Source organism: Narcine bancroftii, chromosome 3 (genome assembly GCF_036971445.1).
Source record: "Narcine bancroftii isolate sNarBan1 chromosome 3, sNarBan1.hap1, whole genome shotgun sequence".
Classification (NCBI taxonomy): Eukaryota; Metazoa; Chordata; class Chondrichthyes; order Torpediniformes; family Narcinidae; genus Narcine; species Narcine bancroftii.
In genome coordinates this window covers 198044194-198061761 of record NC_091471.1, presented here as the reverse complement: position 1 = coordinate 198061761, position 17568 = coordinate 198044194, and the positions used below count along the sequence as shown (strand labels likewise).

Here is a 17568-nt window from a genome sequence, read left to right as displayed (position 1 = left end):
AAAATGTATACAATGTTTCCTGGGATTTAAGCAAAACAGATCTTTATTTTACACCTTAAATTGGCTATTTAAAATCTGGGAAAGGCAAAGATTCAATTATGGTTGAAAAAAATTAAGTCAGAAAATATTGAGTGATTGACACCATGACAGAATTTTAAATGTCTGAAGATTGTGGGAAAAAGAAAGACAGAGGAAGACAAGGAAGTTTAAACTCATGAGGACTGAGTCACATTAAACTTTCAAAGAAAATTACCTTCATGCAGGAATGTCAGATCCTTTTTGATCACAGGGAAGAGAGGAATAATAGGAGGTTGCAAGTTCTGGTTATTGAGAACATTGCGATATTTAGCCATATTTCTGGAGGGATCCAAAAGATCCTGAAGATCTTGAAATAACTTCTCGTATTTGCTTGGAAGCTTTTCCCACGTATTGCGCAGTCGTGCCACTGGTGCAAGATACAGACCACTGGATATGGAGAGGATAAAATAATTACACTTGGGATTATTGGCGATATTTACTTTGGTATTTCAAAGCAGTAAACTGATAACAACATGATATTGAACATCTTCCTATTTTTTTTAAATTAAAAATGGATGCAGAAAACATTTAAACGAGATATTTTGTTTTCTCTTATTTCAAAGGTATTAAAATATGACTTTTGTTGAAATTAAAATGATAGATTATGACTTAATTTACAGCTTTATTGGGTTAAATAATACTCCAGCAATGGGACTGCAATTCAAGTTTCATTCAGCTGAAATATGCTGAACAATATGGATATTTAAATCAATTTCAACACATAATAAAATACAAACACATATTATCAGCAATTTGCTATTATATTGAAGATTAAATTTCATACATCATGAAGGACTGTGATTTTTTCATGGCATAGATTTAAACAATTTTTAATTGTTAACTCTAAAATTTGCATTTTTATTTTAACTAATTTTCTAATTATTCAAAGCAAAATTAAGATTTTGAAACATTAAAAAAAATTAGAGCACTTCACAATTAAAACATTCCACCTTCCCACATTTGTATTATCAGAGCATATATTCATTCCTGAGAACTTATTGTAAACATATCCTACAAAAAAACCTGAACAGCATTTGGTTTACAAGAACCTGAAAAATTAAAAAAATATGGTTTTAATGAATCAGATTTGTGTTTTAGATGTGGTGATGCGGTTGGAACTTTTTTTCATGCTGTTTGGTTATGTATACATATACAATCTTTTAGGAAAAAAATTCAATCGTTTTTAGAATATCTGTATAAGATTAAAATAGTTTTAAATCCAACAGTATTTTTATTGGGTAGTTTGCAACCTCTGAAAGGCTTGGGATTAGATAAATTCCAGCTTGCTTTTGTATATTTAGCTTTATCCATAGCGAAAGATACAAATGATTGATATTAATAGATGACATAATGAGATGAAATATTGTTTAATAATGGAAAAAATTATGTATGATTCGCAAGATAATTATTTTTTTATTAATAAGTGGCTGTTATACTCGGAATATTTACATTTCAATTTATATTGATTAGATTTTAATATGTATATTTAACTCATTTTTAAAATATTCTCTTTTTTTTATGGCTCTCCTTTAAGAGAGTTGGCTGAAAGGTGGGGGGTTTCTTTTCTTTTTTTCTATATATATATATAATTTTTTTTTAAAAATCATGTTCATGTTTAATTGCTGTATATGTCATATATTATTTGTTTTTTTGAACAAATAAATAAAGTTTAAAAAAAAGAATTACAACAGGTTCAAATAATTCTGATAAATGTGAAAATTCATTATTTTCCTGATGAGTGATGGTCAACCTTCGAATGAGTGAGATGGAAATAACATTGACAGAGATGCATTTTCCACAAGTACTTTCAAACCAATGCAAGACTGTAGTCTACCGTATTAAAACATCTATTCTATTTAAAAAAAACACCCCCTCAACCGAGGAAATAAATAAACAAATAAATAAACAAAGACAAACCATCAAATAAAGATTTTAAATAAATAAACAAATAAATAGATGTTTAAAATTGTAATGTGTTCTCCGAAGCAACAAACAAACTCTTGGTGAAGATGGGAGAAAACATTCAGCCAGGCTCCAGTCATACCCCGCCCGCAGAAACTATTAGAATAAAATTTTAATAAAGTTGTGTTTGAATAAAATGGTGTCGCCCAAGCTGAAGAGCTGGCCTTTGCCACTCGCCACTAAGAATGCCCTCCCAAAGAGTCTCATATCCCAGCCGAGTAAGAGTTATTCTTTTTATTAGTATTAAGTATATTTGAAAGGCTTTATCTGTAAATTTGGGGAAAGGGGGAATTAATATGGCAGTGGCATGGTTAGCACAGTAGTTAGTGCATGCTATTACATTTAAATATTGTAAGTTATGGGAATTACTCAATTAAAGTGAACTTGACAATTAAGGACGATAATACTGATTTTTTTTCAAATTACATTTTGCACTATCTTTATTCTTAATGCAGGTGTATTAGTTAGACATTGGAACAGCATGTCCCAGGGAACTGGAAAATTTGCATATCTACCATCCGCAATCCCCGTAGGGGCCAGATACCAGGGATTTTACTGTACTGTGCAATGTCTTAAAAAGTATTTGTGCACTATTAAACTTACAAAATATGAACTGCTGTTGTATTTAATTCTAGACTGCATCTTCTATCAAGCATGAACAATTTTCCATGTGTTATTCTTCCATGCCTCAACTTTACATTTTTCTTACACTCATTTTAGTTTCCATCCTTATTCTTTTTCATTAGTTCACTCATTACCAAGCCAAATGCATTATTCCAACCCCTTTCACTTCTGAGCTTTAAATTCAATAGCATCTTGTATGTTTACCAATGACAACACATAGAATTTAACAAAATCAAGAAGAAATATTCTTGCATTTTAAAAAACTAAAATCAAGCTAAAGAAAAATGTTACAAATGTGATAAAGGGCACTCATGCTGCTCAACAACCATCTCCTTCCATGAGAATACTATAAACTTTCATTCCAGCCATGGAGCTTACACAGAGAACTTCCATGGCAATTTCAGTGGGGTGAATATAATGAAAATTCCCTTTGGTTGAAAAGAAACATACAAGTGTTTGTCTCATAATTTTACCTCTCCATTTTGTTAAAAACTTTCATTTTGTCTATTCGGGTTGTTACGAGCCCTTTGGGCCCCACAACCCAGCAGCAATAGACATTCACCAGACAAGTGGCTTTCAAAACAAAAGTTATTTCAAATCAACTTCAAACATGAAAATAGAATCAAACATGAACTTAACTCTATACTTAACTAACCCAAATTAACCCCCTTCTAATTCTAATTGCACGTGTATGCCATGTGTGTGCTATCATCAGACATGATAGACCAAATGCACTCTCAATATGATTGGTCCATGGTGCACTATTAAAAAAAAAATTCAGCCTGTCTTTTTTTCCTACTAAAGTTGATGATCCTGTTTTTTTCCCACATTGTATTCCTCCAGCCATATCCCTTCTCATTCACTTCATCTGCATCTCTTCCATTTGCCCATACCAAGCCTCTGAACAAAGTTGTCCACCTCACTTTGGTATAATAATGAAACAGCGTCTTTCATCATCTGAGCATAAAATCCAAGATTCTCTCACTAAACTTCTATCTCTTAAAATCATTCTTTCTCAGTTTTTAGTCACTAACACGTGTTAAATCTGCTCTAGATCTTATGTTTATTTCATTCACAGGTTGCAGACATTGCTGCCCAGGCTTTAGATGCCTGAGAAGATTAAATTTACCTTGCAACTTGTCTATATGAAGAAAGCAATTTATTTTATAATTTTTTGTCTCATCATATTGTCCCAGTTAAACCTTGATGCCAGTGCTCCAGAACTTGTTTCCTGAATTTCTACCATCAAATAGTTTAATATACCATCTTAAAATTCTACAATCTTAAAGTTTTCTGCCATACGGCAGGCATCACAATGCTGAATACAGAGTTCACAGCTGGAGTAGAAACGCATTTTCACTTGTCCTTAGGACCCAAATTTGGGATTGTGTAAATTATGATCAAAATTTAGGGCATTTGCATTAGTTTAATTCTTCCTGAAATAAAGACAATAATGAAATAATTTAAAGAAAAGAATACATTCCAGAAATAACACTCTTGCAAGTAATTACCTGATTATTGCAAACATGGAGTTAAAGTTCTTGCATTCTCTACAATGTAGTGCCATCTTAATAAAGTGTTTAATTATTTTCATTCTCTTCATTTGATTTGACTCTCGAAGGATCTCTGTTGCAACCCAAAAAGTTTCCTGATTGATAATGTTCTCAAATTTCTTCAGATTGACACATTCAGTTTTTGATTTAAGTTTGAACAAATCATCAATGTATTCTGTAGGTTCAATGTTACGGAATAGTTCAAAGTTCCTCATGGAGAGCTGGGTGGCAACTTCAATCGTACTTAGCTGGAGTAGTATGATATGACTTTCCCGAAATAATTCTTGAGCATCCTCATCTGAACACAATGTCTCTGTTTCCATATTATTCTTCAAATAATACCTGGAAAGACAAAAGTAATTAGTATTCAGTGAAAAGAATCAATACACCAACAATATGCTCAGAATTACTGAAAAGATGAGTAAAGTATTTTTTTTTAATTTATTTCATACCAGCAAACAACTACAAGTCACTGCATCAAAACTTTTTTAGTAAAACTTTCAGATCAGCGATTGCAGCGATGCTCTAATGCCTTTGCAAAACTTTAAAAAAAAACCCTTGGACCCATTCTCTAAGGCAGCAAATAAGATTTATAGCCATCGATTTTCAGACGCAACAACAGGTTGTCTGATGACTGCACCTCTCCATCATCGTTTCGGAATTTGAATTTCATGAAGGGCAGTAGACTGAGAAAAATGAGAGCTGGGAGCATCGGAAACAGAATAAAATGAAGCTCTCAGAGTGGGGGAAGAAGGACTTCGCAAAATACAGTTTAAAATAATGTAAAACCATTTCATCAACAAAGGACAATTTAAACAAGAAATGTACAAACTTCTACATCTATATATAGTCTAGCTACGGTAATTCTTTCATTTTAAATTCAAACTCAAGCGTTCTTCCTCTCAAAAAAAAAGCCTGTTTATTTTATGGAAAACACAAGTACCGAAGATGCTGGAATCTTCAGCAAGCAATGAGAAACTGGGCATCCACAAGAGAAAAGCACAGTCTAGTTTATGTTCATTCTAATTGGTTTTCTTTCAAAGATACATATTAAGGCAATTTAATCCTCCAAACCTTCCACTCAGTTGGATGCGATCAGCAAGTTTTGATAGTTGATCTGGAAGACGCCTTTGTTTGATAACGCCTTCAGGAGTGACGGAGACTTCACAAAGCGAATATGATTCAGGAGCAGCAGTCACGGCAAACTCACGAAGGGCCTGAATGACCACTTCCTTTGCAGTCGTGTCTCTGCTGATCATTATGTAACGACTTTGTTGATCTGCCTTAAAAACCCTTAAAACTTGATCTGGCAGCTCTGCTCGCGAAACAAAAAGAAACTTGCATCAATGAAAAAATATTCAAAAAAAATCTTCATAAATTAGATCAGCTATGATCGTATTGAATAGCGGAGCAGGCTCGATGGGCCATTTTTGGCCTACTCCCGTCCCTACTTCCCATGTTCCTAAGGTTTACAGACAGATGAAATCCACAACCAGTGAAAAATCCTCCACAGGCTCGATGGGCCATTTTTGGCCTACTCCTGTCCCTACTTCCCATGTTCCTAAGGTTTACAGACAGATGAAATCCACAACCAGTGAAAAATCCTCCACAGGCTCGATGGGCCATTTTTGGCCTACTCCTGTCCCTACTTCCCATGTTCCTAAGGTTTACAGACAGATGAAATCCACAACCAGTGAAAAATCCTCCACAGGCTCGATGGGCCATTTTTGGCCTACTCCTGTCCCTACTTCCCATGTTCCTAAGGTTTACAGACAGATGAAATCCACAACCAGTGAAAAATCCTCCACAGGCTCGATGGGCCATTTTTGGCCTACTCCTGTCCCTACTTCCCATGTTCCTAAGGTTTACAGACAGCTTTATGTTCCTGTTAGGTTAAAAGGAGGGGCAAAAGGTTTGAGAGAGCCATGGTTTTCAAGGAATATTGGAAACTTGGTTCGAAGAAAAAGGGAGGCGTACATTAGATACAAGAAGCATGGAGTTAAGGAGATGTTTGAAAGATACATTGAATGTAAGAGGAATCTTAAGAGAGGAATTAGGAAAGCTAAAAGAAGGTACGAGAAAACTATGGCAAGCAGGGTGAAAACTAATCCAAAAGAGTTCTACAAATATGTTAATGGTAAGAGGAAAGCTGGAGACAAAATTGGTCCCTTAGAAAATCAGAGTGGAAAACTGTGTGTGGAACCTAGAGAAATGGGGGAGATATTGAACAGTTTCTTTTCTTCGGTATTCACTAAGGAGAAGGATATTGGGAGATGTGGGATAAAAAAAGCAAATTGGGTAAATATGGGGAATATAGAGATTACAAAAGGTGTAGTTTTAAGGCTTTTGAAGAATATAAAGGTGGATAAGTCTCCGGGACCAGACGGGATCTTCCCCAGGACATTGAGAGAAGTGAAGGAGGAAATAGCAGAGGCTCTGGCGGTAATTTTTCGAATGTCATTAGATATGGGGATAGTGCCGGAGGATTGGCGCATTGCGCATGTGGTTCCGTTATTTAAAAAGGGTTCAAGGAGGAAGCCTGGGAACTATTGGCCTGTAAGTTTGACGTCTGTGGTAGGTAAATTAATGGAGAAAATTCTTAGAGATAGTACTTATAAACATCTGGATAGACAGGGTCTGATCAGGAGCACTCAACATGGATTTGTGGGAGGAAGGTCATGTTTGACCAATCTGATTGAATTTTTTGAAGAGGTGACTAGGAATGTGGATGAGGGTAGCGCAGTGGATGTTGTCTATATGGACTTCAGTAAGGCCTTCGATAAGGTACCACATGGAAGGTTAGTTAGGAAGGTGCAGTCTTTAGGTATAAATTTTGAGATAGTCAAATGGATTGAACATTGGCTGAAAGGGAGAGGCCAGAGAGTGGTAGTGGATAATTGTCTGTCAGGTTGGAGGCCGGTGACCAGTGGTGTGCCTCAAGGATCTGTATTGGGCCCATTGTTGTTCGTTATATACATTAATGATCTAGATGATGGGGTGGTGAATTGGATTAGTAAATGTGCAGACGATACTAAGATAGGTGGAATAGTGAATAATGAAGAAGGTTTTCAAGGATTGCAGAGGGATTTGGGCTGCTTAGAAAAGTGGGCTGAAAAATGGCAGATGGAATTTAATGCTGATAAGTGTGAGGTGCTTCATTTTGGTAAGAAGAATCAGAATAGGACATATGTGGTAAATGGGAGAGCATTGAGGAATACAGAAGAGCAGAAAGATTTAGGAGTGACGGTACATCGTTCCCTGAAGGTAGAAACTCACGTGAATAGGGTGGTGAAGAAGGCTTTTAGTATGCTGGCCTTTATCAATCATTGCATGGAATATAGGAGTTGGGAGGTGATGTTGAGATTGTATAAGACGTTGGTGCGGCCTAATTTGGAGTTCTGTGTGCAGTTCTGGTCGCCTAATTATAGGAAGGATATAAACAGAGTGGAGAGAGTGCAGAGAAGGTTTACCAGAATGTTGCCTGGGTTTAAGCATCTGGAGTATGGGGAGAGATTGGACAGATTGGGTCTTTATTCTTTGGAGCGTAGAAGGTTGAGAGGGGATTTGATAGAAGTATTTAAGATTATGAAAGGGATAGACAGAATGGATGTGGATAGACTATTTCCGTTAAGAGGAGGAAAGTTTAAAACAAGAGGACATGAGTTAAGAATTAAGGGGCAGAGGTTTAGAGGTAACATGAGGGGGAACTTCTTTACTCAGAGAGTGGTAGCTGTGTGGAATGATCTTCCGGGAGAAATAGTGGCGGCGGAGTCAATTGTATTATTTAAGAAAAGGTTGGACAGGTATATGGATGAGAAGATGGAGGGTTATGGGCATTGTGCAGGGAGGTGGGATTAGAAAGGGGTGTTTGGTTCGGTGCGGACTAGAAGGGCCTAATGGCCTGTTTCCGTGCTGTAATTGTTATGTTATGTTTATGTTATGAAATCCACAACCAGTGAAAAATCCTCCACAGACTCAATGGGCCATTTTTGGCCTACTCCTGTCCCTACTTCCTATGGTCCTAAGGTTTACAGACAGATGAAATCCACAACCAGTGAAAAATCCTCCACAGGCTCGATGGGCCATTTTTGGCCTACTCCTGTCCCTACTTCCCATGTTCCTAAGGTTTACAGACAGATGAAATCCACAACCAGTGAAAAATCCTCCACAGGCTCGATGGGCCATTTTTGGCCTACTCCTGTCCCTACTTCCCATGTTCCTAAGGTTTACAGACAGATGAAATCCACAACCAGTGAAAAATCCTCCACAGGCTCGATGGGCCATTTTTGGCCTACTCCTGTCCCTACTTCCTATGTTCCTAAGGTTTACAGACAGATGAAATCCACAACCAGTGAAAAATCCTCCACAGGCTCGATGGGCCATTTTTGGCCTACTCCTGTCCCTACTTCCCATGTTCCTAAGGTTTACAGACAGATGAAATCCACAACCAGTGAAAAATCCTCCACAGGCTCGATGGGCCATTTTTGGCCTACTCCCGTCCCTACTTCCCATGTTCCTAAGGTTTAGACAGATGAAATCCACAACCAGTGAAAAATCCTCCACAGGCTCGATGGGCCATTTTTGGCCTACTCCTGTCCCTACTTCCCATGTTCCTAAGGTTTACAGACAGATGAAATCCACAACCAGTGAAAAATCCTCCAGTTCGCAGGATCTAATTCAGACGATCCATAGCTACTCAAAAAAAAATCTTGCATTGATCGTGTTTTGTCTTGTAAATTTGTTCTTACATATAGCTATTTTATCAAAGTCCAACTTTAAACACACTGCCAAGTAATAAAGGAGCACATCGTGAAGGAGCTCTCTGCATTCAATATTGCAACAAAGTTTAATTTTGCACTACATTGCTGTAATCTTTGCATTTTGATAATGAAAGTTTTTGAAGACAAGAACTGGTATTAGGCAAAGTTATGCAAAGCTCAGATCCCAGTTTGACATCTTCTATGGTACAGATTCTGCAAAACTCTTTCACCTTTCATTCTTTAACTAATATATTTCGTCATGATCGATCTGCTATCTGCATCCTCCCTCTATGTCCTTCTTTCATTCCCTGTCGCGCTGGTATGTCACTTTGACTTGTTCTGACACTGGCGCATATGCACAAACTAGTTTTATCCCCTAAACCAGCAATCACACTCACTTTCAAATACACACACTAAAAATTATTGCACCATCCTGATCCTGGAGTACATTTGTCTCGATCTTCATTTCACAATCCACAAATGTTATCCTCAATCATCCACGAAGCCCCAATTTCATATTCACTCAACTACCTTTCGCAATTGTTACCTATATCAGGCATAGATTACCAAAAACACCAGATTAGAGAGGTTTTTCCCCAATCTGCAAATTATAGACCACCTTCAAGGGATTCTTCAAATTATCAATAGGATATTAAATCTGCACATTTAATTAAGGTGCACATGGACAAATTAGGCACGATTTTAGAGTCAAAGCCAGCAGTAAATCCATATATTAAAATATATTTTGTAATATAAGGTACCCAATAAGGGGAAACTAACACATCACATACACATAATCAAACATAAACATTTAACACAGACCCATCAATATATGTTTTCAGATTTCATTTGCACTCATACATCAAAATGAAGAAAATGATTGTGACATTCCAAGCAGCAGAACTGGAGAACACAATATTCCCACATTGTGATAAGTCTTACACTACAACAGCATCATATTTTTACACTGCCAAATAATGTGGGTTCAACTGGGCAATTTAGTGGGTATTTAGCGGGTCACCTCACAGTGTGAATGCTTCCAACTGGGCAGGGTGGCTAAAAATCAATTAGGCTCTGATACTTGATCGGGGGGGTTATCAGAGCCTGGCTGAATCGACTTGGCTGCAGTGTGAATGGCCAACCCACTCAACCGAGTATCATTCGTGATTTAGTGCCCGACTGCGTGCATCAGTCTGGTTGTTTTAATATCAGTGCAATTATATTTCACAAGATGGCCAGTGAAGCTGTCACAGGGCAGGTGGTGGGGCTGTCAGTGCGCGACTGGCAGAGCTGTCTCAGAGCAGCCGGTTGAGCTGTCAGCACATACCTGTGCTTTAAATCATCTTAAAGTTACGTATAATACCAAATACAATGGAAATGATATGTAAATAGTTGTTATATCTATTGTTTATGCAATAAGGACTAGCTGGTCTGTGGGTTTATCCTAAGTTTAAACAGTTTGAAGCCACGGTCTTTTATTCATTGTGCGCTCATGTCTTATTCCCCCTTGGTCTTTTATACATTGGGCACATATGTGATTTATTCCCACTACGATTTCACTGCCCTATGCGTATGTAATACATCACTCTGGACATCACCACTGGAGGTTGCCCCCCCCCACCCCTCCTTATATGCACGATATCCACATGAACCAGGAAATTCATGGTCCAGTGTGAACGGCTCACCCATATTTCACACGAGTCATTTGCTTGCCTACTTAGTGGAAGGGGCTTATTGTGGGCCCAAAGTTTAAAACTGTAGGCATTATCTTGGAGGCCACTGCAATTTGAGGCACATTTGAAAACACTTTTCTGATAGATGATGCTCAAGCAACAACATCCCAATTCTGTGTCATCAGCATTTGCATGAGCACATCTGCACAAACAATGAACAAATATTTATCTGTATCCAGAAGTGAATAGTAACATCTAATAATTAAATTTGCAGCTGAGAGGCATGCTTGGTAATCAGGTATTATTTTGCAATGGAACATTGCTGGTACACCATGAAACATAGTGACTCAAGTTGGAAAACAGGCCATATCACGATTTTTTTCCATAATGCGAAGCTGTGTTCATTAGGCCATGTGGGAAGAGAAAGAAAGAGGAAAAAAATAGTTGATTTATTTAGTTTCCAATACAAATTCTGTCAGAGCAAATTTTATTCTGTGGCTCAAATTTTGAGTGTGATTGTGAATTTTGTATGGGTGAATTTCCAGAAAACGATCAGCCACAACCCAAGTATTATCTGTAATTCATTTCTCTTCAGATTTTCATGAAGATGCAGGAAAGAGAACCCAGGGCATTCCCTTCAGCCACAGAGGAGCAACAGCCATTTATTCCAGAGGAACTAACAGACAAACAGGGTTTTCTATGGATCAGTGTGCATGCTCCAACCGAAGGTTAAGGAAAGGCCTTACAAGGAGAGAAATCTGAAATTCACAAGATGAAATTCACACAGAAAGGGCTATATGTTCAGCAGTGGTGTCTCAGAGGGTCAAATGATCCTGATGATACAAAGCATTTAGAAAAGAGGGCACTTTGGTAGGCACAGTTGGCGTAGCAGTCAGCACAACACCTTAACATTGGCAGCAATCGGGACCGAACCTGGGTTTGAATCCCATCCTGTCTACAAGGAGTTTGTATGTTCTCCCTGCATTCTTCAGGGGCTCTGATTTCCTCCCACCCTTCAAAAAGAAAAATGTACCAGGGTGTAGGTTAATGGGTTGTAAATTGGGCGGCACAGACCCGTAGGGCCAAATTGGCCTGTTACAGGGCTGTATGTTTCAACTTAAATTTAATGAAAAATAAAATATCTGGAGCAATGATTGATCAAAGAGTCTTCAAGCCCTATGAAACACAAAAGTCTGAAACATTGTGATTGAAGTAAAAACATTGAAAAAACATGCTAGTCAAACGGTGCACTTTATATAGCAAAGATAGATAATTAAAGTATCAGGCTTGAGCCCTTCATCAAGGTATGAGCAAAATGTTGGCAGGCACCACAACAAAAATAAGACACTTATACATCAGGCAATGGCAATGCTAATGTAACATTGTGGTTGAAGGAACATGCTTTTGTGGAGCACAGGGGCAAACAAAGCAAAAAAAAAGTGTCCTTGTCTCAAACATTATGGAGGGCTCTTACATTTGCTCAACTCAGCAAGGCATTGGAAGCTGAGGTGATAGTGCAATCCAGACAACACCAGGAACACCACCTAATTGCTTAGGCATTAATCTTGTGCTTTGCAATGATAACTGCACAAATACTCCAATGCCTTTGGATTAAGCTACCTTAGTTCAGAAAGGTAAGGAACTGATGGTGTTAGACAATAAGGAATCTACAGTAATTAAATGACTACATACAAACATAAACAGCAACCTTTATCTTATGCTTAAAATTACACAGAAAGAGACTATCCAACCCATCGGGTCCATGGAACAAATATAATTGTACATCCAGTCCACGCAGCACAACAATCCTGCCGGTGTGGCAGGAACTGAAACATAACCTATCTATTGACTTGAGGATCTCTCCAGCAGCTACTGGCTCTCAAATCCTTTGCTTGGTATTGCACCCAAACCTACTTCCTATGTTTACAAGCTCACCAGTTGGTAAATCACAATCTGGAGCTGGTCCATCAAAAAGACAAATTTATCATGGGATTCTACATTTCAGAGCCTTCAAAGTCAGGCAGCAGAAACAAGGAAAGCATCAAGACAAAAGGTTAGATTTTCCAAGCCCACAAGGAATAATCATAAAAAATAGATTTTAATTCACTGTTGTACTGTTTTCCTCAAATATATTCTTTGCTCCAGGATCTGAGTACAATCCTTATGTTGGGTGCTGTCTATGCTAAGTTTGCACATTCTCTTCCTGATCTTGGCAATTTCTTTGGGTGTTCCAGCTTTCCCCCACACTCTGCCACTTAGATTTACGGCAGAAAGAACCAAAGTGGAGTTGGTGGGAATATGCAAGAAAAAATAAGTTGCAGGGAAAAGGGAAATAAGGAGGTAGAATAGACTAATAGGGTTTGCTCTGTGAAAGCTAGCATGGGGACGATGAATTCAAGGAATTAGTTCTATATGATAAGCACAAGAAAAAATTGATGCTGATTCATGCATGAAACCACTTAACTGTAAATATGATCACATTAAACATCCCTCTGTTCCTTAGCTTAAGCTTAGTGAGGTAGGACATGCCAAAGGCATTGAAGCATTTGCACAATTATCAGTGAAAAGCACAATATTGATACCACGCAAATAGACCATCTTCTAGTGGCAGCCAAAATCCTTAAAGTTGAAGTGCTGCAGTAATTGGTACGTTTTCTTTATTGAAGCTAGTTCCTTGGGATATATGGGACTCTCGATGTTCTGAAAAGTTTAAAGCTTCTGAATGTTTCAAAGCAAACTTTGGATTATCAATTTTGGAAATAGTGAAGTAACTTTTGATGCCCTATTGTTCTGTGCTGCAAGCATATAAAACTCCATTCCTGTGCAATATTTGCTCATTCTAAATGATTATTTGGATGTTCAAGGAAATCTTGGGTATCATGTCATACCATCTGGTGCTAACCAACCCACTTCATGCAACCTGGTTTCAAAGGGTAATCAATTATACCAATGGAAGCCTATAAAGACTTCACAAGTAGGTGTTAATTGGACACGCTGTGGAGTAATGGATTATTGTTTTGAAAGCAACAGATGAATGGACTCAGTGGTTTGGGTCCGGTACTACAATCTGTCTGGTTGCAGTTTGCTGTTCTAAGAAGGTAATGTGGTTGTGCAAGGGGGGGGGGGGAGGAGAGAGAGAGGGGGAGAAGAGAGAGAGAGAGAGAGAGAGAGAGAGAGAGAGAGAGAGAAAACGTGTTTCTGCAGTCATGGCAAGCTGGCAGCTTGTTGAAACCCCATTTTGAAGATAGGTTGCGAGTTCTGAGTTCAGCCTGGTCAAAGCCCTTGTGGTCCATAGAAGAGGAGGTGGCTGGCTAGAGTGTTTCACCTGAAATAAGGGTAACAAAACAAACTCTGTGGTTACCTGCAGAAGAAGAGGTTATTATTTGGAAAACCCTGATGGGGCAAGTTTCTTTGGCAAGACACTGAAGCGGCTGATGGAAGTAAATCAGTTTGTCTGTGTCCAACGAGCAACCAATCATCTCTCTGAAACCGACAAGAACCTTCCCGAGCAATAACCATTTAAGCACCACTTGGTGAAAATTCATAAATGTTAAATTTTGTGCACAGCATAAAAATTGCCTGATACCAGTGAACTTGGAGGAGTGAGAAGTGAGATTGGATTGTGAATCAAAGAACGTATATACACTACATTCATGTGTGCTTAGAATTAGAAGGGGTTAAGTTAGGTTAATAGTAATAAGTTAAAGTTTGATCCTGTTTTTTTATGTTTAAAGAAAATTAAAAGTAACTTTGTTAAGTAACCATTTGTCTTGGTGAATTTCTATTGTTGCTGGGTTTTGGGGTCCTCTAGGCCTGTAACAGTATGTTCTCCCCTTGACTGCATGCGTTTTCCCCAGAGGCTCCAGTTTCCTTCCACTATTCAAAACATACTGGGAGTTGTAGGTCAATCGGGTGTAAATTGGGTGGCATGGACTTGTGGGCCGAAATGACCTGTTACTGTCCCTTATGTATAAATGACTTTTAAATTAAAAATCTTTCTTTTGTTGCTGATCCCAATAGGTCCTCCTGGTTATGTGCATTGAATAGCTCTTGCTATCATGGGCATGTCCTTTTTGATCTTGAGCTCCAATGGGTGAACTTACATGAAAGTCAAATTATGAAGCGCACAACCGAAAAGTACAAGGAAGGGCACCTTGACTGCTGCATACTGGAGCATGGCATCTTTAAAGAATGGGTTATCAGTGCTCCTTTAGATAAACACCAGTCTGCAGAACAGAGAGCATTAGGCCCATCAAATCTACACCAATATATGGATAAGGACACAGATGGGGACAATATCTCTATGGGTTAAATATAGGCAAATGGGATTAACTCAGGTTGGCAATTTGGTTGCCATGAACAAGATGGGCTAAAGATATACCATGAACAAGATATCCCATGTGGTATATCATCATAACTCTCTGATTCTTTTTTTTTAAATATGGAACGCTTCACGAATTTGCATGTCATCCTTGCCAGCTAATCTTCTCTGTATCGTTCCAATTTTAGTATATGTGCTGCCGAAGTGAGCACATAACTCTGATTCTATGTATACTTCGACACTGCAACTATCTTTGGAAAGGAACTCACTCTAAGTGTTCTAGGAGTCATTATGACTTACAACCTACATAATTCAGATGTTTAATAGAATTATACCTTCAATCATTTAATTGCCTGAAGATCAAATACACTGAAAAAAACTGGACAAACTTCTCAAATGTAGAGAACTACCTTTGGCCACATTGTGCCTACCTCTATTCATAATATTAGAGCAGAATAATGGAGGAAGCAGCAGTTAGCATCCAGATTTTTCTGTTGCATAATAACATACAATTTAGATATAGCCCAAGTAGCCTGGCACAGAAAATGCTTACCAACTTTATTCACAGTGCTCATAAATTAACACAAATTCAATGAAAATTTAACACAGTTTAATCCTTTTGCCTTTCTATGCAATGCATGAACCATCCACAAAGGTCACAATGCTTTTCATTCACGTTTGCCTTAATAAGTCATACAGGACCTGTGCTTGTGTCGTGTGATATGCTTGCAATTATCACATGGAGATTGATGAGATTTTGAGCAAGTCAATCTTAAACACTCAATAAAGACTACTTAACAAGGTGATAATAAACACCCTTCATAACCTCTGTTTATCTTTTCAATTTAACAGATTAAAAGTATAAAACAACAAGAGTTAATCAAAAGTTTACAGCTGCTTTCAATTTTTTTTTCAAATTTTGATTGTGATAAATCGGATTATCGAGAAACAAAAATTTAGCAATCTGTTTTTGTTCTGTTCCAAAACTGCCAAATGAATTTCATGCTATTTGTAAACAAGAGTATAAAGAATGCAACAGTGATACTATTACAAATGCTGAAAAAGTTAATCCACGGTAGGTTTAATCCTCTTCAGGAGACACCTGCAATTATACCAAGGCAAGCACTGTACTGATTCAAATACTGTCAGCTCAAATTTATCTTGCTTGATATAACAGATTTGTGTGACTGATTGTAGCTACTCAGGTCAAGCAGCAGGAGTTTAAACATACCATTTCAAGGGAATAGTTGCACATTCAAATGAAGTGATTACATTATATCAAACCTATATCTTTGGAGTAAAGATTTTTTTGTGTCACAGCTAATAAAACTTCATTGTGAACTGAATAGCGATGTACTGCTTGATAGAACAAAAGAAATTGAATCATTTTATTAATCAATAGATTCTGTTAATTCTTGATTCATAGAAAAATTCTATTAATGTGTTTGGGTGATGTGCAATGACAGTTGACATAATGGCATTTAATTTAAGGTTTTATGTGCTATTGAATTACAATACAATTCAAATAATTACGATATACTCAGTAATTCAGTTACATTGTGAAATTTATGATAGGGAGTATCCAATATTGAATTGTTAACCCATGAGCAAATTTACATTCATTAGCCAACAATCTAGAATTACTGATTCAAAGTACCCACTTCTGTAAACCACCCAAGATATTTCCCTGTTTTATGCAACAAGCATCCAAATTCAGTGGCAAACACGAATCACATTTGAGATTAAATTTACACTCACCTGGTGCAGTGTTAAAATCAAGAATGCGATGATGAGATTGCAAAAGGTCAGGATTACTGGATGATAAGGTTCCGCTTACAGGCAGTGCAGGTGCAATATGTCGAGACTGTTTCAACCCAACTATACTGTCGTCTTGGGATTGACCAATACCTATATCACTGTAAGAAGCAGAAGAAACATAAAACTGGACAATTAAACCTAAACCACCCAGCTACTGCTCAAAGAACATAATATGCAATATTCATAGCACAGAAAGAAGCCATAGACCTAACAGATCAATGCCAGTGCACATGATCTACATGAACTTTCCCAATTTGCATCGATTTACCTTATAAGCACATTCTCCTACTTTTTCCAAGTGCTTATTTACTTTCCACTTGAATACATCAGTCCTACTTTTTCAACTTTAAACCACAAAGGAGATAAGGGGTTTGAGGAGAAAGTGGTAAAGTAGTTCTGAAATCTCACTCTTCCACTCTCCCTATAACATTAAACTTGTTTTATTTCTTTCTCAGTTATGAAGGTCTTCAGCTTGAAAGGTTAACTGTTTTCATAGATGCTACTTGATCTGCCAATCATTCCCAGAATTTAAAAACAAAATCAAATTTCCAGCATCAGTGATTTTTTGATTTTCAAACCAACTCCTATAACCAATAACTAAGTACAGTAAAACCCCACTATCTGGAATTCAAGCAACCATCCAAAATACAGAAAATAAATGGGTTAAAAATATATAAATTTAAAATCGGCGCCCCTAGTGGTTAGTTCACCCATCCACGCAACATGCACTCAAGCAACTACAAAATTCACTTATCCAGCATCTACCAATCTCCATAGTT

At 37.5% G+C, this 17568-nt stretch overlaps 1 protein-coding gene and 1 pseudogene across 9 annotated transcripts in view; both read right to left on the bottom strand.

The window, feature by feature from the left end:
- The window catches only part of rapgef2b (Rap guanine nucleotide exchange factor 2b), a 370696-nt gene that overhangs the window by 60892 nt on the left and 292236 nt on the right, over positions 1 to 17568 (bottom strand). For all 9 annotated transcript variants that reach the window (XR_011354029.1, XM_069926253.1, XM_069926247.1 and 6 more), the window contains 4 exons: positions 16730 to 16887; positions 5292 to 5532; positions 4176 to 4559; positions 254 to 465 (listed from right to left, as the gene is read on the bottom strand). Coding sequence is in view for 8 of the 9 variants with exons in the window: in XM_069926253.1 (XP_069782354.1) it covers positions 254 to 465; positions 4176 to 4559; positions 5292 to 5532; positions 16730 to 16887 (995 nt within the window). In the remaining variant the exon portion in view is untranslated. The remainder of the gene's footprint in view (positions 1 to 253; positions 466 to 4175; positions 4560 to 5291; positions 5533 to 16729; positions 16888 to 17568) is intronic.
- On the bottom strand, positions 15086 to 15183 carry LOC138759701 (U6 spliceosomal RNA; annotated as a pseudogene).